Source organism: Narcine bancroftii, chromosome 2 (genome assembly GCF_036971445.1).
Source record: "Narcine bancroftii isolate sNarBan1 chromosome 2, sNarBan1.hap1, whole genome shotgun sequence".
Classification (NCBI taxonomy): Eukaryota; Metazoa; Chordata; class Chondrichthyes; order Torpediniformes; family Narcinidae; genus Narcine; species Narcine bancroftii.
The window spans coordinates 296679318-296697981 of record NC_091470.1 but is presented as its reverse complement, the minus strand read 5'-3'; the positions used below and the strand labels follow the sequence as shown (position 1 = coordinate 296697981).

The 18664-nt window shown below is 37.0% G+C and overlaps 2 protein-coding genes across 7 annotated transcripts in view; one reads left to right on the top strand and one right to left on the bottom strand.

Moving 5' to 3' along the window:
• The window catches only part of sdcbp (syndecan binding protein (syntenin)), a 38749-nt gene extending 25273 nt beyond the window's left edge, over window positions 1-13476 (top strand). For both annotated transcript variants that reach the window (XM_069921439.1, XM_069921438.1), the window contains 6 exons: window positions 3131-3231; window positions 3363-3524; window positions 6810-6985; window positions 11634-11805; window positions 12392-12483; window positions 12993-13476. In XM_069921439.1, coding sequence (XP_069777540.1) covers window positions 3131-3231; window positions 3363-3524; window positions 6810-6985; window positions 11634-11805; window positions 12392-12483; window positions 12993-13047 — 758 coding nt within the window. In that variant the 3' untranslated portion in view covers window positions 13048-13476. The remainder of the gene's footprint in view (window positions 1-3130; window positions 3232-3362; window positions 3525-6809; window positions 6986-11633; window positions 11806-12391; window positions 12484-12992) is intronic.
• A 666-nt stretch (window positions 13477-14142) lies between these two features.
• Window positions 14143-18664, bottom strand: part of nsmaf (neutral sphingomyelinase (N-SMase) activation associated factor) — a 106297-nt gene continuing 101775 nt past the window's right edge. For 4 of the 5 annotated variants that reach the window (XM_069921431.1, XM_069921435.1, XM_069921433.1 and 1 more), the window contains one exon: window positions 14144-15596. In XM_069921431.1, the coding sequence (XP_069777532.1) occupies window positions 15502-15596 (95 nt within the window). In that variant the 3' untranslated portion in view covers window positions 14144-15501. Of the gene's footprint in view, window positions 15597-18664 lie in introns of all 5 variants that reach the window. The other variant, XM_069921432.1, reaches the window with a different exon arrangement.

Below are 18664 nucleotides of genomic sequence, written 5' to 3'. Positions count from 1 at the left end.
GAGGGCAATGTTCTCTCCAATTTTTAAGTAGTCAGTGTGCACAAAAATCTTGTGCATATTTTTTTCCTGTGACAAAAGTATGTGCGCACAGAATGCTTGTACAAATGTAAACTGGAAATTGTTTCAAGATAATTTTGGTACAGCCCATCCCATGGCTGATAAAACTGTTTTGGTATGATTTAATATAATACAAGTATAATTGTTGTTCCATTAAATAAAACATCAATGGGTATTATTTTGAATAATAATAATTACTTACTATATTTTGGGTAACTAAGCTTTTGTGTTCCTATTAACTTCCTTTGTATGCTGGTTGCAAATGTGTATGCACACGCATAGATTAGAGGGAACAGTGGATGAGAGTAGCAATTATTTCTGAACCTGGAGGTTAGAGTACTGTGGCACCTGTTCATCTTTCCTTTTTTAAAATTATTTTTTGAATATTTATAAATGAAAAAAAACAGAATATAGGATTCAACAATAATACATTGAATATAAAATCATAGAAAAACATTCATAATATCTAAAAAAAGAGAGCCCTCTTCTTCCAGCACCCTGTCCTCAGATTCAAAAGAAAAGGAGACACGCAGCAGGGAATAGAGGGAGATAAAAGAAAGAAAATAAAAAAGAAAAAGCAACAGGAGCAAGGTTTGACATCTGAGTCACATCATTTTAAAATATATTTCTAATAAAGAGTATACTAATTGACAAATATAAAAATAAATTATACAGTCTGAGCATTTAAGTTATTTAAATAAGGTTGCTAAATTTTGTCGAACATACTATATCTATTCCTCAGACTACAAGTAATCTCAAGGGAAATACAACTTTGCACTTCCATGTTGAAATGATCAATGTTACCACTATACATTTCCTGGCTATTGACAATGCAATTTTAACAAATTAAAGTTAACTTTTATAACTGCCGAATTCCCCAGAAGAAACAATTTTGGGGCAAGAGGGAAGTTCACCCCCACAACTTTTGTCAACACTCCCCCCAATTCTATCCAAAAGGGTCTTAATTTTAGGCAAAATAAGGTGGAATGTAAAACGATACCAAACCGAAAACACATATCAGAAAATTATGGTTTATTTTTATGTATCTTTTGAGGTGTGAGATATAATTGGTTTAGAAAATTATAATGAATTAGTCTACAAATAATTAATTAATTAATACTATCTACACATAGATCTAACTAACGTTGTGAATCGATTACAGTGCCCAAATCTGATTCCCATTTCTCCCTTGATCTATGTAGTCCAGATTTTGGGCTTCGATCTTGGATCAGAGATACCAGTAACTTTGGTTGCATTCCCCTTTCAAATTAGAATTTCCACGTCTGAGCACATTGGTAGGACCATTAATGGTCCCCACTTTTCCCTTAAAGAAGATCACAATTGGAGATAGCAGAAGAATGTGTTTTTAGGTAAATTATATTTATTTTTAAGTCCCTCAAAAGACTTAAATTGCCTCAGTTGATCATAACAACCTTCAATGCATCTGATACCACGTTGGTACCAGGTAGCTAAGATTCTATTACCCAAAGTCATGGGTATTAAACTGTTTTGAAATAGGCGTCTTTGAGGATAATCCTTTTAATCCCACAAATTGTTTAATTTTATCCCAAATATAAATTACATGTTTCAGTAATGGGTTATTTGTTTTCCTTTTAATTAATTTAAAATTCTATTTATAAATAAGTTCTCTGCCATCTTCTCTCCTACCATGTGCAAGCTAATTATAGCCCAGGAAGGAGTTGCCTCATTCAAAAAAAAAGCAACAAAACAAATTTGTGCAACTAAATAATAAATAATATATATTTTTTATAAATTCAGTAATTTTAACCCTCCCAATTTATAATCCCAAGTCAATTTATCCATGGAAATTCTAGAATCTCTACCTGACCAAAGAAATGAACAAATAGGTCCGTTAAGAATTTAAAAAAAATTATTGATAGTGGGATAGATAAGGATTGAAAAAAGTATTGACGTATTGGCATTATCTTCATTTTTACACAATTTACTTTGCCCAATAATTTAATGGGCAGGTTTACCTACCTATGACCTGTATGTATTTCCTGATGTCAGCAGTGAGAACAGAGCATGTCTTGGGTGGTGTGGATCCTTGATGATTGATGCTGCTCTCTGACTGCAATGTTCCATATAGAAGTCGATGGTGGGAGAATTTTTCTTATGATATACTGGGATGTGTCCACTGACTTTTGCAGCGCTTTCTACTCAGAGGTATTGGTGCCTTCAAACCAGCCATGATTCAGCTGGTTAGCACACTTTCCACTACACATCTTTAGAAGTTTGCCACGGTTTCAAATGACCTATTGAACCTCTTCAAACTCCTGAGGAAGTGAAGGCACTGACCTACTTTCTTCACAATTGTATTAGTATGATGGGGCCAGGAAAGGTCCTCAGAGATAGTGACTCCCAGAAATGTAAATTTGCAGGTCAAGGTCACAAAATTAGAGAAAAATGTGGAACGTGACATCTTTTGTATGCAATAACAATCTATTTTAATGGATTGGGTAGAGGAAGGAAGGATATCTGCATAGGCTGAATCATAAGTAAATAAGTCTGTAGCAGTTTTAAGTAAACGTACAGAATTGAAAGATAGGGTGTTGTGCTAAATTTGTGTAAAACCACACTGTCAGTATTGTATACATTTCTGGCTGACAATTATTTAAGAAGAAGTCAGTGTGCCATTGGATTTGTTCAGCCAAATATCAGTGCTTATTTCCCCATATGAAAAGTCCCACCAAAGAGAAATCTGATACTTCAATATAATGTTGAGAGAGTGCTTCACGGACAAGGGTCTGTTGAATGTGATGTTAATTTAAAATCCCTCTGTCTCCCCAAGTAGACTATCCCATGGTCGTACTTTTGAAGAACATCGGAATTGTCTTGTACCTTGCTAAATATTTATTCCCCAATCTATGTTCTAAAACAAATTATCTACTCATTATTACACAGCTGTAGATGTGTTTGTTGTTATATTTCTATCTTGCCAAAGCAATTCTATCTCAAAAAGTAGTTCATTACCTACACTTAGAAATAAAGCTTTGGTTTGTAATATAAACTCTTTTTTTTAAAAAAAAATCTTCTGTAAATAATTTCACAGCTCTCTATCCCTGTCTGTATCCTGAGTTGTCACAGTTTATGGGGCTCAATCTGAATGATGAAGAGATACAAAAGAATATGAGCTTGGTTGCAGCTTCAGATGTAAGTGATACACTTCTTAGTTTCTATATTATGCTATGTGATTGAAAAATTTGTTTATTTCCTATAATACAAGGTCATAGTGAACAAAGGAAAAGACTTTTAAAAATATATTTCTGCTTTAATATACACAGCAAACTGTTGCTAGACCATCCAGTGTAAATTACATGGTGGCACCAGTGACTGGAAATGATGTAGGTTTCCGGAGAGCTGAAGTAAAACAAGGTATTCGGGAATTGATTCTCTGCAAGGATCAGGATGGCAAGATTGGTATTCGCCTAAAGTCAATTGATAATGTAAGTATAACTTTAATTTTGTGTAGCTGAGAGGTTTGCAATGTTGAGATTATTCTGAAAAAGTCAAAGGTCATAAGAACATACCTGACGTCACATGCAAGCCTAAGATTCTTTTTCCTGTGGGCCAGTCAGAATTCTACTTAGAACCATAGAACATTGCACCACAAAAAACAGACCCTTCTAGTCTGCCAAACTATTCTGCCTAGTTTCCACTGACCTGCATCCAGTCCATAGCCCTGCATACCCCTTCCATCATGTACTTGTCCACATTTTCCTTGAATATGAAAATTGAGCCTGCATTTGCCACTTCAGCTGGCAGCTCAATCCACATTCTAACTACTCTCTCCTAGTGAAGAAATCCCCCCCCCCCCAAGCTTTTTCCCTTTCACCCTGAACCCATGTCCTCTAGTTTGGATCTCACCTGACCTCAGAGGGGGAAAAAGCCTACTTGCATTTACTTATCATGATTTTGTATACCCCTATCAAATCTCTTATTCTTGCATGCTCCAGGGAATAAAGTTCTAACCTATTTAACCTTTCCCTGTAACTCATTTTCTAAAATTTTGGCAACATCCTAGCAAATCTTCTGTGCACTCTTTCATAGTTATTGATAGCTTTCCTGTAGTTAGGTGACAAAAACTGCACTCAATACTCCAAATGTGGTCTCACCAATGTCTTGTATAACTTTACCAATACATCCCAACTTCTATAATTAATATTTTGATTTATGAAAGCCAATATGTCAAAGGTTTTACAACCCTTTCTGGTAATTATGTATCTGTATTCCCATATGCCTCTGTTCTTCACTCCTCTGTGTCCTACCATTACCTTGTAAGTCCTACCTTGGTTTGTCCTTCCAAAATGCCTCACACTTGTCTGCATTAAATTTTGCAGCCCATTTTTCCAGCTGGTCTTGATCCCACTGCAAACTTTGAAACCCTTCCTGGCTGTCCACTGCACCTCCAATCTCAGTGTCCTCTGCAAACCTGCTGATCAAATTTACCACATTATCACCCAGATGATTGATGTAGATGACTTGTGGGTAGTGTGCAAATCTGTACTCAAGAAAAGGTATGAATACAAAAGAGAAATATAAACAATCTGCAATGCAGAGGGAAGAAAAAATATCCAGTAATAAATAATGTGCAAAGAAGGAGTCCTTAAATGAGACTGAGTTTGTTGTTTAGGAATCTGATGGTGAAAGGGTAGCTGTCGTTCCCAAACCTGGTGGTACAAATCTTGTGGCACCTATACCTCTTTCCTGACGGCAGCAGCAAGAACAGAGCCTATACTGGGTGACACGGTCCCTTGATGATTGCAGCTGCTTTCTGATGGCAGTGTCCATGTAGATTTACTCGATGGGAGTTCGGCATGTCTTATGCTGGGCAGTATCCATGACCTTTTGCAGGGCTTTTCACTCAGAGGTATTAGTGCCCTTATTACCATGCTGTGATGCAGCCAGTCAGCATACTTTCCACTACACATCTGTGGAAGTTTACTAAATTTTTGATTTTTGTTCCTATCTCCTCCTGAGGCCACAATGTTTTTGTGGCTGGTCCAGCTCATTTTCTATTCAGTGCTGACTCTCCAGAATGTTGAGAGTGGAGGGCTTGCCAATGGTAGGTATTAAATCCTCTTCCTGGAGAAGACTGATTTTTGACACTTTTGCAGCATGAATTTTACCTGGTAAAAGATAAAGGTTCCATTATTGTGTCATGTAATACTACATTTAGAATGTAACACACATGAACTTTTTTAACTTTTGTATGGTGGACAGAGAGTTGCCACTTTGTCCAGTGCCCCTCACAGAAACCGAAAGCACCTGGTGTTTTGAAGTGGTCTCCCCTCCAAATACTGACCAGTCCTGTGCATGTTTAGCTTCTGAAATCAGACAATCTCAGGCATATTCAGGCAGTTAGGTGGTACTTGTAAGCTATGTCAGAATCTTGTCGAGATCATGTGTGCAAAGAAAAATCAATTCATTTGCTCATGAATTGTAATTGAAATTGAGCTGACACCACGCCAAGCTCAATTTCAATCACAATTCATGAGGTTGAGGTGCAGTGCCATTCCCAAGTTTGTAAACAAATTGAGCATTTCTTATTGCAATAAAGTAGCACTGGAAGTGATTATATAAATTTGTATTTTGGAGAGTTTTTCTTGAATTTGTTCTTGATTGAGATGGTGGATTTGATCAGTAATTCGACTGGGATGGTAGAAGTATGATATTTATTCTTGGGAAATGATTTATTTTACCAATTACCTATTTCCTTTCTCGCCACTCTACTAAAAACATCTATCAACATTTATCAATTCTTTGTGTGTTATAATTTATATTTGCATATTTCTTTCCTAACTTAAAAAAAAATTAAATTAAAATTTAGACATACAACATAGTAACAGACCATTTTGGCCCACGAGTACATGCGGCCCCATTACGCCTGATTGACCTACACACCCGGTATGTTTTTGAATGATGGGAGGAAACTGGAGCCCTCTGGGGAAAACCCACACAGGACTACCCTAATGTACAAACTCCTTACAGACAATGCATAATTTGAATCCCAGCCCTGATTGTAACAGCATTGCACTAACCATGCAGCCCCAAATGTGTTTCATTAAAGTTTTTCGTTTCTGGTAATTGGTCCTTATACATTTCTAAAATAAACCCCTGAATTTCTAAGGCACTTATTCCTGGGAAATGGCCTAAAGAGATTGTTTCAATCTGCATGAGCAAGCAAACAGAGTACTTCAGAAGGGAGAGTGGCAGGGTTGGTTGATGAGAAGAAATATGAGTTTGACTGAGAGAGAGGCTGAGGAAACAAAAAGGGTAGATCAATGATAAAGGGAGGTTATCAAGGAAATGAGGTCTAAAAGATCTTGCAATACTTGTGTGTCCTAAGTTTTTGAATGTCTTGTATGTATTTCATGTACATGTGCACCAAGTTGGTCTCTAGATTGGACCTCTTTGCTATTGTATCAATGCCTTGCTTTGTCTAGCGAGCACACATTCATGTGCAACAGCCTCCAAGTTTGAAAAAAGTTCATGCACAGGCAACTACCTCCCCTCAAACCAGGAGGGTAAATAAAAATGTTCCCAAAATATAACTTTGTTGAAATAATTGCACTAAGTTTTAGCTTTGCATAGATAGTATGTTTGTAATATTATTATTAAAACTGTGGTCTCTAATACAACATTTTGCTGAGCAAGAAGCACTTAACCATATTTTCCATTGTGCAACTGAATACTTTTTTTCTTCTTCCTCACACCCCCTCATCCCACAGGGTATCTTTGTTCAACTTGTGCAGGCAAATTCTCCAGCTTCACTGGCTGGCTTACGATTTGGTGACCAGGTTCTGCAGATAAATGGTGAGAATTGTGCAGGTTGGAGCAGTGACAAGAGTCATAAAATGCTGAAACAAGCATCAGATCAAAGGATTAGTCTCATTGTTCGTGACAGGTAAAAAAAAATCTAATTATTTTTGGTTTCTAAGGCAATTTGCATCTTGTGCCAAAGGAAACTGTAGAGGCGTATACGACGACGACATTTAATAGGTACAGAATGTACACAGAGAGGGGAGGCTTAGACAGATATGGACCAAACACAAGTGGCCAAGAGTAGTGGGAAACTTAAAAATTGGGAAAACTTTAAAAAGCAACAGGGCCACTGAACAAGCACTTAAGAAAGGGAAGGCAGATTATGACAAGCACAAAATATGAAAACAGATGTAATAAAAACTTCCTCTAAAGCATCAGAGGCCTTAAACAACTATTTGTGGTGGTTTTCATGTTGAAAGACCCATCTAACATGCCAAAGGGTGATGTTATATGAGTTGAGGACCATCACTGAAAAGGTCAAGTTCAACAAACTCGTGGGTCTCAGGGTAGACGAGTCTCTGGACTTAAAGGTACCAAAATAAATTTGAAAGTCATAGTAGAGGCTTTTGTGATAATTTACTAAAATTCTTTGTACTCTGGGAAGATCATGGTAGATTAGGTCAACAAATGTCATGCCAGTGTTTTAAAAAAAAGATTAGGGTGTAAAGGAAGGTAACATTCAGCCAGTTAGCCTCATCCTTGCAGTTAGGGAAAACACTTGAAGTTATCATTAAAATAAAGCAAGACATCTAGATAGATTTTGTCCATCAGGCAGATTCAGAAGGGGCAGATTTGACAAATTCACTGGAGTTCTTTGAGGGTGTAGCAAGAACAGGTATGCACTTGGATTTTTGGAACATGGTGGTACATAAAAGCCATCCATGAGGGGATGCATGTAGTTGGTGGTAATGTTATTAACATGGATAAAGGATCACTTTACAATAGACAATAATTGATGAGCAGAGTGGTGCAGGGTCGGTGATGGACCCATAACTGTTCACAATATATATTAATGACTTGGAAGATGGAACAGAATATAACATATCTAAGTTTGCAGATGACACTAAATTGAGGAGAGAAGTAAATTGTGCAGAGGCTACAGAGTGGGCAGGGGTCTGGCAGATACAATACAATTCTCAATAAATGTGAGGTCATCCACTTTGACAGGAAATAAAATAAGGTGGTGGTGCAGAGGAAATTCACCAGGTTTTTTCTGGCGATGAGGGGAGGGATTTGCCTCCTGAGATACTGGCTATAATCCAGAAGGATGAGAGGTGATCTTTATCGAGACAAGATCGTGTAGAACCACAAAAGTTGTTTCACTGGTGGGTGTGATTTGAACTAAGGGATGTAGCCTGAGGATTCAGGGGTGTTGATTTAAGATAGAGATGAGGAGGAACTGTTTTTTCCCTAGAGTAGAAAATCTGGAAATCTCCACCTAAGGAAGCAGTTGAGGCTACCCTATTAAATATACAGGCACTCCTCTACTTATGATGGGATTACATTCCAATAAGTATATTGTAAGTCATAAAAATCATGTTGAAAAAGAATTGGTACAGTTACCTGGTTTTGGTGGAGCGATTGATATCATGTGTGTATGGGTATTCACCATTCATGTACATAGGTGAAAGCACACTGGGCCTGAAGAATGTTTGAAGCATTGAACTAAAATTAATTGCTGGATGGTGGGGATGCTAAAGTGACAGGGTCATCAATTTCTCTCTCCTGATGCTGCTGGAGGACAGCTCATAGAAGACGCTGTGTCATCAGCGCTTGTTGGTGGTTTAACAGGTATAGTCTTCAGGAAGATATCAATTTTTGACTGGACAATTTGTTTCTTCACTGTAAATCTCTCGTAATTGACTTCCATTTCTTCTAACATCTGTACGTCACTATTGATAGTAGTGGGCGCCTCAGCCAATTTCTTTGTTGTGAACTTATTGGTGCCTTGGTTATAACCTCTACTTCCTCAGTCTCATTATCTTCATTTCTTGCTTCCTCCAGTTCGATCAGTTGTTAATTGGAAAGTTCAAAAACCAGTCTTCAAATAATGATAATATCATCCAGACTTTCTTGTTATGGTGATCATAAATAGGAAGTGTATGCTTGCTCACATTCTTGAATGCTCCAGGGTTCTCAGAGTGGTAGATTAGGAAAGGCTTCAATTTGAACCCTGCAACATTTCCACCCAAAAGCAGCGTAACACAGTCTTTGAATGCCTTGAATCCTGGCATTGTCTTGGCCTATTGATCAATGTAGGTATACGCTTCTAGAACAAGCTCGTCTCATCAACATTAGATATTTATTTCGGCAAATATTTTTCATCATCAATTATCCTATGCAGTTCTTCCTTAAAAGCTTCGGCAGCTTCAGTATCAGCACTTGCCGCCTCACCACTGACCTTCACATGCTTTTTGAAGCATTGGAACCACCCATGACTTGCTGTAAATGTTTGCGTGGAAGATCATCAGCATGTTGAAAAGACTTCTTGCCATAGCCTAAGCAGTATCTGCTTTTGTATTTGATCTTCCATCCATGTGACAAGTAATCTTTCCACATCATCAATTGGCCCAGCTCATTTCCTGTTGACAATTTCACTGCATCACTGATTCAATTCTTATCCTTTAAGATGGCCGAGATCATCCATTGCGAAAGTCCTAACTCGCGTGCTATAGCCATTACCGGGTTGCTATCTTCACGCTGAGCAAACATCCTGAGTTTTGTCTTCAGAGTGATTGCTTTCCTCTTTTTCTTCTCACCAGAAGCGGGAGACATACATGGGCATTTAGTAGACATGGGATGTGAAATCACAAAATTAAAAAAAATGCTTTCAACACAGTATTGTTTGTTTAACTTGCGGTTGTTTAAACTTTTTTGAGTGATTGCAAGAGACTGCGCATGTGGTTGAGTGGATCCTGTGGCTCTCTGCCAACGCCCAGCATTATGAGAGAATTGTACATGCGGGAACAAACAGATCAAATTTCAAAATACAGCTTCTACCCATCGTAACTTTGAAAAATCGTTAGTAGAGGAGTGTCTGTATTTAAGACACCAATAGATGTTTGCATAGTAGGGGAATGAAGGGTAATGGGGGTGGGACTGATGGACTAGATGACCTACTCCTGCTTATTCTGGGGAATTGTTGAATGCAAATATGAATTTAGCTATCACAAGTTTGTACTTGGTTCAAGTACACAAGTTGTGTACTAGGTCATCATGGTATTGTAGAGTATAATATATTTGACAAACCTGGTTAAAGGAGGGCTGAGTATGGATGTTGTTAATGCAGATCCAGAAGACATTTGATTAAAATATTTTCTAACATGTTGATATTGTTGAAGCAGAGAAATCTGAGAATAAACTATTAATTATTAAGATGACTTGTCAAATTTTTGGCTCTGACTCCAATTTTCTCCCTGATCCTCAGATGTCCAAAAAATCTAGCTCAGGCATGAACATAATACTTTATAAATCAGCATTAGTTCAAGGGTAGAGAATTCCGAAGGTTCACAGGTTGAATAAGAAATTGCTCATCAGTCCTCAAGAAGCAGATTATAATCTTGGAGAATATACAGTTTAGACACAAGGCAATATCCTTATTCAAGATATTAACGATCTGGATGTAGGGGTAGAAAATTGGATAAGCAAGTTTGCGGATGACACAAAGATTGGTGGTGTTGTGGACAGTGAGGTAGATTACCGTAGATTAAAAGGTGATTTAGGAAGGCTGGAGGTGTGGGCTGAGAAATGGCTGATGGAATTTAATACAGATAAATGTGAGGCGCTGCATTTTGGAAAGGCAGATTTAAATAGGTCATATACATTGAATGGTAGACAATTGAGGAGTGCAGAGCAACAAAGGGATTTAGGAGTTATGGTAAATAGTACCCTCAAAGCTGATACTCAGGTAGATGGTGTGGTGAAGAAGGCATTTGGAATGTTGGCCTTCATAAATCGGAGTATTGAATTCAAGAGTAGGGAGGTTATGATGAAATTGTACAAGGCATTGGTGAGGCCAAATTTGGAGTACTGTGTACAGTTTTGGTCACCAAATTATAGGAAAGATATAAACAAAATAGAGAGGGTGCAGAGAAGGTTCACGAGAATGTTGACAGGATTTCAAGGTTTGAGTTACAGGGAAAGGTTGTGTAGACTGGGGCTTTTTTCTCTGGAGCGTAGAAGATTGAGAGGGGACATGATAGAGGTGTTTAAGATTTTAAAAGGGACACAGAGTAAATGTGGATAGGCTTTTTCAATTAAGAAAGGGGGAGATTCAAACTAGAGGACATGGTTTAAGATTGTTAATGGGACTAGGACGGTGGGGATTTGCTATGGCATGGACTAGTAGGGCCGAACTGGCCTGTTCTGTGCTGTAAGTGGTTATATGGTTATAAGAATTTTAAATCCCTGGGGAAATAAAAAAATGGAAACGTGGCATGCATTCATAGGTGAAATTCTCCAAAACCTTGTCATCTTCTGGAAATATTAGTTTAAGAGAATGCCCAGGAAGAGCAAAGGTTTGTAAGATTGTCAGAGTTGAAGGGGAAAAAAAGTGTTCGTGTTGCACCTCACAATATAAGGTGCTTTAGGTAAATTTTTACTTTTAGTAGTATATGTCCATCGGTGACAGGTGTTATAAATACAGTTTTTTAATAGAATTTCTGAAGTAAGGAAATACATTGTGAATTAGTTTTCTGTATGTTATCAACCAGAATTTTCTTTTTGCACAGGCCCTTTGAACGAACCATCACTATGCATAAAGGTAGCACAGGTCACGTTGGCTTCATTTTCAAAAATGGAAAAATTACCTCGATTGTAAAAGACAGCTCAGCAGCAAGAAATGGACTCCTAACTGAACAGAACATCTGTGAGATTAACGGGCAGAACATCATTGGGTTAAAGGTGAGAGAAATTATGTAATTTATTGAAATTCATAGATCATCCAGAATTATGTTGGATAAACAACAATAGAAAGAGGGGTTCTAGTTTTGATGGCTTTTGACCTGAAATGTTAATTCTGTTTCTCTTCCCTTACATGTTGCCTGAGCATTGCCAACATTTTTTGATAGTCAAGATAATTATCTTCAATGATGTAAACAAATTAATTCATTTTAATTAGAGTTAATTCCTGTGCTTAAGATGCCCATTTCAATTTTAGCACATCTTGAATTGCTTTAACCACCATTATTTTTTTGCCTTATTTTGAGGTAGCTTTGATTCTTCCATCCTTTGGACCAGCAGTCACTGAATCAAATTGCTCAGTTTAAATTATGGGTGCAAGTCTATTCAATGATTTTCACAGATGTGTTTAAAATTACTGACCACGTCCCGACAATTGGTTGTCTTCAAACTTGAACTGGGTATACAAAACTGTTCCTGAGAGAAGTTGAAACAGAAAGACTTAAAATTGTGTCTTTAGTCAGCATTCATATTTATTGATGCATGAATCATTTTGATGCTAATTTTAATTGTTTTAATGTCTGAACAGGATACACAAATTGCCGATATTCTAGCAACAGCAGGGAATGCAATAACCATGACCATAATGCCTTCGTTTATTCATGAACACATGATGAAGAGGTAACTTGAATGAAAGCAGATTCAAAAACTTTTCAGATGATATATCGTTTACAGTTTATGCTATTTCAGATAATTTTTAGCAAAATATGTGTAATAGTTCCTAGAGGAGTGATTTAACAAATTTGGCATTGCCACAAATAAACATTCCAAACAAATTTTAAGGATTGGCCTGCAGTAATAGAATGAGGTGATCTTACACCAATTCAGAATCTAATGTTTCTCAACAATTGGTATTTCTTCCTGGACTATACTCCCCTTGAAGGATTATTCATGTTTGAGAATCATTGCATTAGCTACAAGGAGGGACAAGATTGAATCATGAGTGATCTTTTATGTCAATGCCACTTCCCTTAAGGATGTGGTTCTGAATTGTAGTGAAAATGTATATTTACATTTTAAAATACTTAAAAATTGCATAACGTATTTGGTTAAATAGTCACTTTGGCAGACTAAGTGCAAAATAACTTTTACAGCTATCTTTAATTTTTATTCCTTTCATCTTTCCCCAGGATGGCTTCAAGCATTGTCAAGTCTCTAATGGATCATGGTATTCCTGAGGTCTAAAGACATTTAACAGATATGCAGTGATTTATGGTGACTCAACTTTTAGGCTCTAGATACCCCCCCAACTCTAGTTAAAATAGCAGCTTGGATTGCACACAGCTTACAATAAGGCTTTAACTTTTGCTGCTTAACTGTGTACCTTAGAATACAAATTATGGGCTGTTAGTGCTACTCATTTACAAAAAAATAATTGACAGGCTGCGTCTGATCATTCCATTTATAAGGTTCTTTGTTTCATTTAATTTTGATTTCTAGATGCAGAATTGTAACTTGACAGAATAAGGAAAATTTAAGTTCAAATACTATCTTACGATTATAAGTGCATTTGTATAGTGTATCAAGTTGAGACTATTGCTATAATTTGTTCTTTTATCCAGTGTATTAAAAAAATGCAGTTAATGTAGAAATAAAGTAACTTTAACATTTTAAGTATTTCACTTTGTCTTTCATACTAGAAAGTAAATTGTTGCAATTAGCGTAGCGTACAAAAGTTATGGTTTCCATGTTGTATGTATACTTAGACTTAAGTAAACAGTTAATAATGAGGGGGGCAAAACCTTCCAGCATAACTGTAGGTTTTGGTTAGCAGACTTGTGCAAAGGAGTTATTTTTGTGTATGATGGTTTCAAACACCCATCAACTGAATTCATTAATGGACACTGATCCAGCCACCTTCCATCAAAAGAAAACTAGTCCAGTGCTAAGTTACCAACCTTTTTCTTTCCACTCTTATAGCACTTGAAGCAATTCTTTTGCTGTAAGTGCTCTGTGATTGGTAAAGGAAGGTTGAGAACCACTGCTCTAATTGTTACTGAAATAAGAGAAAGTCATTGGCCCATTTACTTTGAGGCGATGAAACTAGGTCCAATTAAAACAGTGGCTTTCAAACTTATGTGAGTGGAAAGAAAAAAGGTCTTCTGTTTCCCAGTGCCTGCTGCACTCCAAATAGTCAGAGCAAGTTGCTCCAGTCATCATGTTGGATGGCTTCAGGGCTCTGTATCATGCAAATTATGTGGCTACAAGTGGCATGAGTTTCCTCACACTTCCACTGTTATTAAAAAACTTAACACCCCATAGAAGTATTTGATTTGTTTATTTTTATTCATTCAAAAAATGTCCAAAATACAAGTGAAATTTATTCAGCATATACTCTTAACAATGAAATATATTTCAAGTTCACAACGCAAACAGAATAATAGGGTTTCATTCTAAATTATGCATATTCAAAAATAGAACCCCAAGATAAATACTTACACAAGTTAAAAAAAAGTTACACATTTGCATTCCTGAGGTGACTTTAAAGAAATTTGGTGCTAATAGGTCCAATGCACCATCTCAACTTGTTCAAGAAAAACATAACTGATAGTTACACCCCCCCCAAAATAATTTGTGGTAATCTGCATTGAGTGAGGCAGAGATTTAGCTGACAATTTCCAATTAGAAATCTATCAAGATTTCTGAAATATTACTTTTGCATCATGCTGAGAAAGGATAAGAAACTTATTTTGATGCTTGTAATTAGAAATTAATTTTAATAAATGTGTGTATATTATATGTATTGTTCACATACATTGAATGTGTAATCTAATAGATGAACTAGAGTGCATTTATGTGTACCTATACATATCAAAATTACGATATTATCAATTGACAAAAATATTTTAAATAAAATTTGTAGCAACTTTTGTTGCAATTAAGTACATAGTTCTTGGAATAGCACCTCCAACCCCAGTAATTAAGAGAGGACTTGCTGGCAAATGCTTTTTTTTTCCCCCTACACCAGCTAAAAATTACTTCAAAGCATTTAATTTTTTATCAGCAATAATTTACTTTTGGCATCAAGGCACAATCTCAGTTGTGGACACCACCCTTATTTGTATTAAATGAGCATCTTTTAAACTCAAGCATTCAGATGACTGCAAAACATCTCTGAATTCTGAAGAATCACCCATTTTCACAATGAATGGATTCCAGGTGCAGTAATGAAAATGTAACTAACCTTGGTTCGTGATTAGAAGCCTATGATTATTCTTAACCGAGTAAGATAAACACACATTATTAATAGATGAAGTTCACAAACTTAAAACAGTTATACTATATCTCAATGCATGATTACACAGCAACTAAAGTACAATAAATAGCTTTAAAATGTACAAAATTTGGTCAAATGCAAGTAAAATGACTTGTATTACTATTCTTTCCATATTTGGAAACATTCAAAAATATTCTTTCTATACTGCAGTAGGCCAAGGAATATTGGAAAAATCATTTGGAAGTACCGTTCTTGCAAGCTATCAAGCCACAAGCCTAATATTTCAATGCTTTAATAGGTTATCTGAGTGGACCTTTGCATTTCCACAGGAAGCAGATTTACTTACTTAAATTAATAATCAAATTTGTGGATGTGCAGCCTCAATAGGTCAGTTAAAAGTGCTAGAAACAAGAGAAAGGCCCTTAATATTGCAGTTTCCAGAAAATAATCTGTTTATCATCTCCTCCTGTTATGATACTGCTGCATTGCTCATTCATCCACATACATGTGACAGCACCTGAAGAAAACAAAAAAAATCATGTCAGCTGATGTTTTTGTCAAGACTAATTCCTTTAGCAATATGCAGTACTGATAAATAAACTTTATGCAAGAGCCAAATAAAGATTCAGAAAAGGTTATTTTCCAAAATCATTGAACATTGAAATATAAATTTCAAGAACCAGTCTTCAGTATCACAATTGCTTGTTTTCATGCCTAATTAAGCATGATTAGCATTCATCTCAGCAAATTTGCACTTTTATTGGAAGTGTTATAATGGGATGGAACCTTTTTCATCAAGGATAAATTGGATGAATTTATACAGGATTAAACTAATCGAGAAATTAGGTTTTCATCCATTGCATTTGTAACTATCCATAAATCTGTTGTCCAAATTGAACCATAGAATGCTACAGCACAGAAAACGAGCCATTTGGCCCTTCTAGTCTGTGCCGACTATTATTTCGCTCATCCCATTGACCACCTCCAGACCTCTCCCTTCCATGTATCTAACAAATTTTTCTTAAAACTCAAGATTGAGTCCGCATTCACCACATCAGATGGCAGCTCATTCCACACTCCCATCACTTGAGTGAAGAACTGTTCCCCTGTATCTTTCCCCTTGCTGCTTAAAATTATGACGTCTTGTATTCAATTCCCCCAATCCAAGTGGAAAAAGCCTACTCACATCCATTCTGTCTATATCTCTCATAATCATGTAAATCTCATCAAATCTCCCCTCATTCTTCATCACTCCAAGGAATAAAGTCGTAATCTGTTTAATGTTTCCCTGTAACTCAACTGAAGACCCAGCAACATCCTAGTAAATCTTCTCTGCACTCTTTCAATCTTAATGATATCCTTCCTGTAGTTAGGCAAACAGAACTGCACACAATATTCCAAATATGGCCTCATCAATGTCTTAAAACAACTCCTATACTCAATGCTTGATTTATAAAGGCTAAGATAACAAAAACTTTCTTTAACACTCTATCCACCTGCAACACCACTTTCAGGTAACAATATATTTGTATTCTTAGATCTCTCTACTCCTCTGCCAACCTCAGTTTGCCCTTCCAAAATGCAAGACCTCATATTTGTCTGCATTAAACTCCTGTCTGCCATTTTTGTTGGTCCATTCTCCTAGTTGGCCAACTTCAATACTAATAATAAGTACTCCTGGCTTCATATTTTGCGGGTAAATGTAGGTAACAACTAAATGAAGTTTTCTTTTAAGACATTTAGATAATGCTGGAATTATACTGCATGACCTGGGTAATATTTAATGTTTTGAGGCATATCTTTGGAATCATAGCCTTGCAGAAAGGTAGCAGAATCAGGAAATAAGTGGAGGGGAGGAAATTAAAAAAAATGCCAAAACAGGTCTGTTCCTCTTGACCAGAACTATTTGTAGAAGATGTGTATTTATTGTAACCAAGATAAACAAAAATCTACAGTGCAGAACAGGCCTTTCAGCCCACAATATTGTGCCAACCTGATGACCTATTCGAACAACTATATAGGATTTTCCTACTGAACACTACCCTCCATTTTTATCAGTTCCATGTACTTGCCTCCATCTGTGTTGGGGGGGGGGAAATAATCCCCTCTAATCCTCTCTGTACTTACTCCTAAACACCTTAAAGCTGTGCCCTCCCTTGTGTTCGCCATTTCAGCACTGGGAAAAAGGCTCTGGCCATCAACACGATCAATGCCTCCCATCATCTTATACATCTCTATCAGGTCAGCCCCTTAATTCTTTGTCGTTCCAAGGAGATAAGACCAAGTTCACTCAACCCATCTTCAATGCTCTCCAATCCAGGCAGCATCTTTATAAATCTCTGCACCCTCTCTATTATATCCACATTTTTACTGCAGTGAGGTGACTAGAATTGAACACATTATTCCAGGTGGTGTCTAATCTTGTATATCTGCAATATTACCTCAATGCTCTTAAACTCGATATCATGGTTAATGAAGGCCAATACACCATACTGCTTATTAACAACACTATTGGATGTTGGACAACCCCTGGATGAGATGAGCTTTCACAGGCCAAGAAGGCAGATGAAAGGTTAATTTAGATTGGGATGGAGGATTGTGCTGGACAATAGGAGGAATGGGAAGCAGCTAAATAGTTGATCACATTTTCTGATAAAGATGATGGGGAAAGCAGGCAGATTCAAGTTCCTAATGGGGAGAAAAAGTATCTAGAAAAGCCATGGTTTACCCTCTCAGAATAATTCCAATGGATGAAGACAAAGACTAGGCAAGTCTAACATTGAATGGACCACCTAGAACTGTGAGAACAAGTGAGAAACAGGGCTGGGGAGGGGGGGCAGGGGGAGAGAGGAAGGGTTGGAGGTTTGATGGGCAGAGAATGGGCTACTAGGAAACATTAAAATGAATGGGACTGTTCTGTGAGCCATCAAAGGCCTCCTAGGTCATGAGAATTACAAATAAGAATTTGATAATCAGTGTGGTCCAGCCAGCTTTAAAAGCTTTTTCCTGTTGCATAGTGTTAGGTCTGCTTTGTTCATGAATGAGTGAGACAAACACCAGGCTGAGTCGAAATCAGGGTTCTTTGTTCTTTATTACCGGATTGTAACACTTGCGACTAACAAAGTTAGTCGGAGAATGCATTCTGCCGTTATCAGCAAAATGGTGATTTTTTATACCCTTGGATACATGCTTAGAACATCATCATATCATTACTTGTCCAATGACTAAAACTGTTGCTATCCTTTCCCTGCTAGCTTCCTGCCTCTCAATCCATCAATGTCTCTCTTATCTTGTAAGTACAAGGATGCATTCTGTTACTCCTTAGTACTGGGTGACTCCTTCTCCGGTCCCATCTCATGATGTTTTACCTAACAGGAGTACAAGGACACCTCCCCTTCTTGTTACTGCCCTGTACAGGGTAACTCCCTACACATTCCCATCTCATGATGTTTTACCTTACAATAGGTTGGCTTATTTTGGATCATGCATTACATTACACAAGATCCTGCCATCACCATTGTTGATAAGGACTACTCTACGCAGCAAGCTGGTGCCCAGGAATCTTGAAAGACTAAGTCAGTGACA